The 6,690-nt window shown below is 35.0% G+C and overlaps 1 protein-coding gene across 1 annotated transcript; it reads right to left on the bottom strand.

Annotated features, from left to right (window-relative positions):
* Nucleotides 1-5,006: 5,006 nt before the first annotated feature.
* LOC103953938 lies at nucleotides 5,007-5,854 on the bottom strand. The gene is made up of 2 exons (XM_009365749.3): nucleotides 5,656-5,854; nucleotides 5,007-5,550 (listed from the first exon to the last, which is right to left on the bottom strand). The coding sequence occupies exons 1-2, from the start codon at nucleotides 5,831-5,833 to the stop codon at nucleotides 5,300-5,302; spliced, it is 429 nt and encodes a 142-aa protein (XP_009364024.1). The 5' UTR covers nucleotides 5,834-5,854; the 3' UTR covers nucleotides 5,007-5,299.
* Between the last annotated feature and the right edge of the window lie 836 nt (nucleotides 5,855-6,690).

Genomic DNA, 6,690 nt, shown 5'->3' with positions numbered 1-6,690 from the left:
AATTATACCAAGTTTATTTTATTATTTTACTAATATAACTTAAAAATAATGCATACCAATTATGTTGTTTATTCTTATTACGACAAGTAAAATAATACATTACATAATTTGTATTTCCGTAGCAATTAAAAATAAGATGTGAGAAATTAGTTAAGGTGGTTCGTGGACATATGAATCGAAGACCTACGAATACTCTGATTAGAAGATGTGATTATGAGACATAGGCTCATGACAAAAGGGAGAGGAAGACCCAAGAAGACTTTGAAAGAGACCCAAAGACATGAGTACTTAGAGCTAAAGAAAAACTAAGCGCCTAGTGTTCTAATACCCATACAGCTAAACCCACTTATTAGAATAAAATTTTATTGTTGTTGTTCTGGTTTTTACCCTAGGCAAGACGAAGTTTTCCTAGGCAGCCTTCATCTTTCCCACCTATATGTCATACATGAAGTCATTTTTACTAATAAATCAAACATCTTGGCATTTGATTCGTTGAAAAAAATATTATATGTTTGTTCTACAACATTCTAGTAATCATTTTTTTAAAGTACATTATGGCAAAAGCCACGATGAGGTAATATGAGCACATTGTGGCGATTAAAGTACTAATATTAGAATAATTTTTTGTTAATTAAAGTTAATTAAAGCAAAAGCAGCGGGTCTTTTTGAGAGAGGATCATCGCCGGATCTTTTTGTGATGATCCCAAGGATCTTCCAATCATATCTATTCATCGTATATCGTGCGATTAATTTTTATCAGGTACTATTTATATTCAATTTTAAATAAAAAATTAACAATAATTTTTGACCGTATAATATAAAATGAATGATGCCATTGGAACATCTTTAAAATCCTCACAAAAAGACCCGACGAGGAACCCCCTCGGATCTTTTTATTGACTAAGGTAGGGCCATGAGCCATCGATGGACCAATGAGCGGAAAAGCCACTCCTCTTTCTTTCACTTTAACTGTTTACACTTCATATAGAAAAATGTTTTTAAAGTTGATGAGATCATTGAGAAAGTGGATGGAGGAAGCATCTAACTATAGATTTTGCAGATGTCATGCTCCTTTTTTACATTGCTGTTGATGGGGTCAACGTAGACCTAAATATTTCTTGCACAACACATTAATTTAGCACGAAATGATACAAAAATAGCAGGTTTTTAATTAACTCGTTAACAAGTCAGGTCATTTTTTGGTCACACTTGTCAAACCCGTTACAAGAACAAGTATGACACGTAAATAACACGAACACGACCAGTTTGTCGGGTCTGAACATTAGGCATGACAATTTATTGCATGACACATTAACCCAACATGAAACGACACAACTTGTTAACAAGTCAGGTCGTTATCAGTTCACCTGTTAAGAACCTGTTAAAATAAATGGTTTGTCATGACATGATCTGTTAAGATAATGAGTATAACATGAAAACGACACAAACACGACAAATCTAACATGCATGACTTATTAAGTTTTGTGAAACATTTTGAAAAATCATATAACCCTTAAGACGTGGTATTCATTTTAAGTGAACTTGCACATATTAACCACAAGAAGCTTTCGTCAATTTTAGGAACAACGACCTCCGACCAAAATTGCATCAAATTACTTTTCTAAACATCCTAATGGTAGCTAAGCATTAAGATATTTCGACAGTATAAATAGGTGATTAATAATTCAAACCCACATGCATAATATCACAAGTAAATTGAAAGAAACTACATATTCTTGCTAAGGCTTATAACATTGCCCTAGCAAATGAGATTAGTTATTAACAATCATAAAACAAAATATTATTAAAAACAAAGATAGATGACACCTTGTAAATAAACTTGAATTGTCAAAAGTTCCGAAGTAATGCGTTCTACCCTTCTTTTTCCCCCAAAACCCTAATGCCTAAAATGCCTTATTTATACTACTATATAATTAAAATCCTTACTAGAAAATGTATTCTAAAAACTAGTAAACATAATAGAATAAGATAACTAGGAAATACATTCCTACTTTAACTCTGGGAAATCTGCTCAGTGACAAATCACCCACGTTTTTCGACTTCTAGAGCTCCAAAACAAGTCCAAAATGACTTGAATTATAGCTTGAGATGTCCTGAATATAATTGCAGAAGACCTCAAATCCAAAAGACATCACCTTGGAGGCCAACAAGCCCAAATAAGCCCAAAACATCATTTTGACAGCACTGCGCGCTGCTCCTTTATTTCATCGCCATAAATAAACCGCTTGGTAGAAAATTATTAAACTTTAATACGAGTAAGTTGAGAGACACATGAATGTCCTTCGATTGAAATTACTCCAAAATTCATTCATTTGATTACGTTTTGCTCAAGATGAAATCGAATGTTCTACATTAATAATATAAATCAAAGTATCAAAATTCTCACAAAATAACCACTAAATTATAACTAAGAATAGGATAAAATATATAGTATAATATCAACTCATTACTGTGTACGTTGGCAATTTTTTATCCTTAGGATTGGCTCACGCATTAGCTAGCCAATGCCCTTGTGCAGGCTTTTGACAAATGACTTGTCCAGTCAAAACCCTAATATCTAGTGCATGATGAGGCCCTTAGGGGTACGAACAAAACACAGAGACAAAGTTTTCAAATTTCATTGGTGGGACTGATTTGGTGACACTCGAATGAGTAGGTTCCAAAAACCAGAACTTTGAATATTTTGGAAGATGCAGTAGCTAGTTTGTGGCAAATTGTAATTAAATAACTGAACAAAACAAAATTAGAATTAGATAACAGAAGAAAATAAAGATGGGGACGTATATGTCACATATGGGACGCAGCATGATCCCCCACAAGGAAAAATGCAGAAACAGAAAGACAAAGAAGCTGATTTGCAGAATCTAAATGTTCCAAAACAAATGCAATGTAGCCAACCAACAAAATTTTCAGTTGCCCATCCTGCTTAATTCTACAGGGTTTTGCTGTATTTTATTCTCAACCGTATTCTTAACAAGAACCTATACTATACTTAGGTTAGAACGCACGCGATTATACAGTACTTAAGTTAGAACACATGTAATTATACGTAGTCATTATGCTTTAACTTGAGGACTTAAAACTCTCCGGTTGATGTATCATAGGTCAAAGTAATCGGGCTTGACGATGTTTTATTTATATGTCCCTGTTGATTAGGAATAAATTAATATGCTAAGATGGAGATTAGCCACTAGTAATTATATGTTTTCTGTATAGGTACACATATAGTTGGCTTTGCTTCATATCCATGGTTTATTTAGGTCAAATATGCAAAAGTCTTTGTTGAATTGATAGATGAAGCATCCTGGCACATGGCTGTGTTCGCACTGCATGAACCCTCGCATGCAAAAGCATGTGATATATGTACAACACTCCACAATGTCCAAACCCTAACCAGTGGTGGACAGGTCCAACTAAGCATGCATGTGATATATGAACAGCACTCCACAATGTCCAAACCTAACCAGTAGTGTACGCAAGTGACGTTTTATCACGGTGATAGAAATGTATTGAATCTTTGCATGACGGTATGGGTTCGAACTCCTTTAACGGCTAATCTAACAAAATTATCGTTTGACAAAACAATAATAAAAAAAACAATAGTGGACAGGTCCAACTAAGGCTCAAGACATGAAATAGACCACCCAAAACAACGTTTTGTTGTAAAGAAATTTGTATTCAGTTGATTAAGAATATTTATTTTTGTACTCAATGTTTTGAGTTCAGGTTTGCTTTCTCAACATTGCTTCCACAATAATATTTAAAGAACGGCTTTGCTCCTTGGAAGTTGGCATCCCTCTATTATGCACACGTGTTCAACAGTGTAGCAAGTAAGTAGAATTTGTAGGAGGGAAGTGTTATTGACACTCCAAAAATTTCATTCTACACTCTTCACAAATGTATTTTTCTTTTCAATATAGAAAGTTTGGAGTGTAGAATGAGATTTTTGGAGTGCTAATAACAATTCCCTTTGTAGAAATGTATCGAGATAGGATCATCGCCGGATACTCTTTGTAAGGATCCCGGGGATCCTTTAATTATATTGGTTTATCGTACATCGTGCGGTCAATTTTCGTCACGTACTGTTTGTGTTTTATTTTAAATAATATAATTTAAAATCATTTATGATCGTATAATGTATGATGAAAGAACATGATTAAATGGATCCCGAAAATCCTCATAAAAAAGATCCGGCACGGATCCTATCTCAAATGTATCGAGTATTTTCTGACCTACATGAGAGTCTGAGACCCCCTAAAGAGCAATGCTTAGCTCCTTCCTTCCCTTATTAAGTTGTCAAGCATTCTACAATTACAAAAATTTTATCCGAACAATTACAAATTGACATAGAAATCAATCCTTAAAAGAATTTTTTCTGCATACATGTCAAACTGTTTAATCTTTATTCCATGTCCCAACCACCAACCCAATGTCACATATAAGTCACATTGTCATCGCAAAGACTTTACCTAGGGTCAAGGTTTCTCAGTTACCTAGAAACCTACCAAGTCATAGGATTGGATAAGCCTGTTGGAACTTGTCACACTATTTTGCAATTCAACCATTTATTTTCATCTTTTGGTTGCTACTTGATGAATTGAGATCCATTTTGGATCTTTGTGTTCAAAGTTTACAAACTGAGAGATTCGAACATTCAATTTTAATCCTACGATCCCATTAGTCTCTCTCATTGGTCCACTTCCTAACAATTCAAAATTTTGATTGGACCAAATCTCCTTTTCTCTCTTGAACGGTTCATGATCTCTTGATCCGTGGGGTCTGTAAACAAAAATCCATCTCATTCCTTACTTGCTAGCAATACATGCAAAAAGGCTGAATCTTTGTTAAAATTTCTCAGTTGCCTAATAAAATCACAATGTCAGGATTTTCTAGTATGTATTGACATATAATGTATTACGCTATTGTAACTATATATCGAACCATACATTACTCTCGTGTATACCATACATGGTATGCCAACATCAGAACGTAATAGAATTTTTCTTAAAATATCAACAAAAGTGTTGGCATTAACAGAAGATTCCACCATGAACCGACCCAATCAATTTACAAGAAGAAACATAAAACGGCAGCAACTAACCAAACCTGTGGAACCCAGTACTACATACAAATTCCGAATATTCCTTCCAACCTACTTAACCTATCATCAGCAAAAGAAAAAAAACTAAAAACTTGTACAAATTGAAGAGAAAAAAAAAAAGACTCGATCTTTACAGAAAATCAACCCCAAAATATACAGAACAGATGTGGGAATTCATCAGTAGGAGTAGGCCAATCGGTGACAGCCACGATCCCTGAGAATCCCATTGTACAGAGCCGCCCGATTAGCAGGCATGGATCCTCTGTATTTCTGGGAAGTTGCAGAAGATAAAGAAGAAGATGAAGATTTGGAAGAAGCAGTGGGAATTATCTGGTACTGCCGTCTAAACTCTTGATTGTCTCCAATCGGATCCACGACGTCCTCTGCAAAGTGCACTCTCTTGTTCTTCTTCCTCCTCTTCTTTCCATCTGCAAACCCACCAAGAAAAACAAAGTCAGCCATGTATGAAACTACCAAATTAACCTTGAAACGAAGAAAACAGAGTGAAACAGAGGAGTGAATGTTAAGCATACCAGAAGATATACAAGATCGTAGTATTTGAGGGGAGGACTGATGGGTAATTTGATCAACTGGGTATCCGTGAGGATTGGGTAGGCATTTCTGGAGGCGGAGGGCGAGGAGGATGAAGGTGCCGGAAACCGCCATGGCGGTGGCCAAGACCACCCCTTGAGAGCCTAACACTGAAGACATGGTCTTTTTCCTGTGTTTTTTTCTCTGCAAGAAAACCAAGAAGTAGGAAGAAACAGAAAACCCAGTTGGGATATGGAGGCAGATAAAAGAAACAGAAACCAGAAAGAAGTAGAGTTTAGATGAAAGAGGGAGAGAGAAGTGTGAGTCTTATAGTGGTATAATATAATGGGGGCAGAGGAGGGGAAGATAAATAGTTATGGTGGTGCGGTGGGAACAACATGTGAATATGATACCGAAATCAAACAAATGGGATTATTTTATTGTTATAAATTTCTTTGATCAATCATTGGTCATGAGTTTTTGGAATGATATCATCTGTATATCTCTACCTCCGAAGTCCGAAGTAGACGGACTCATAAATCCGAGTTATTTGAGAGAGAGATCAGGGCCTGCGTTTGTATGTGAGGTGGACCCGTGAGATTGACTAATGAAGCTATAAGATTTAAATTGAATGGTTCGAATTTATTGAATGGTTGGAATTTTCGGATCTGTTAGCTCTGTAGACAGAGATCTGGATATGATCTCATTCTGAGTTTTTCTTCTTCTTCATTTATTTTTTTTATTTTTTTATTTTTTTCAGTTTAGATTGGTAAAATACTAAAATGTAAATGTGGGTTACCTTGTGTGCAAATGTCTAATTTCATTTTTTACAAAACGGGTTCGTTTAGCTTTCATAAGAATCATTTATGTTCTTGAATGCTTTGTTAGAGAGTGTTTTGATTCTTCGTTTAGTGTTACAATATAATGACATTATTTCTCACTTAGTGGTGATAAGTATTAAGTTAGATTTTCATGGATAATAAGTTTGATATTCTCGATTTATAATGGCACACTCATTATGTGAAGTTAATCCAAAT

This window comes from the organism of the source record quoted next, unplaced genomic scaffold (assembly GCF_019419815.1).
Source record: "Pyrus x bretschneideri cultivar Hongxiangsu unplaced genomic scaffold, Pyrus_bretschneideri_v1 Contig44, whole genome shotgun sequence".
Classification (NCBI taxonomy): Eukaryota; Viridiplantae; Streptophyta; class Magnoliopsida; order Rosales; family Rosaceae; genus Pyrus; species Pyrus x bretschneideri.
Note: the sequence above shows the minus strand (reverse complement) of the source record. Positions and strands in the feature narration are given on the sequence as shown.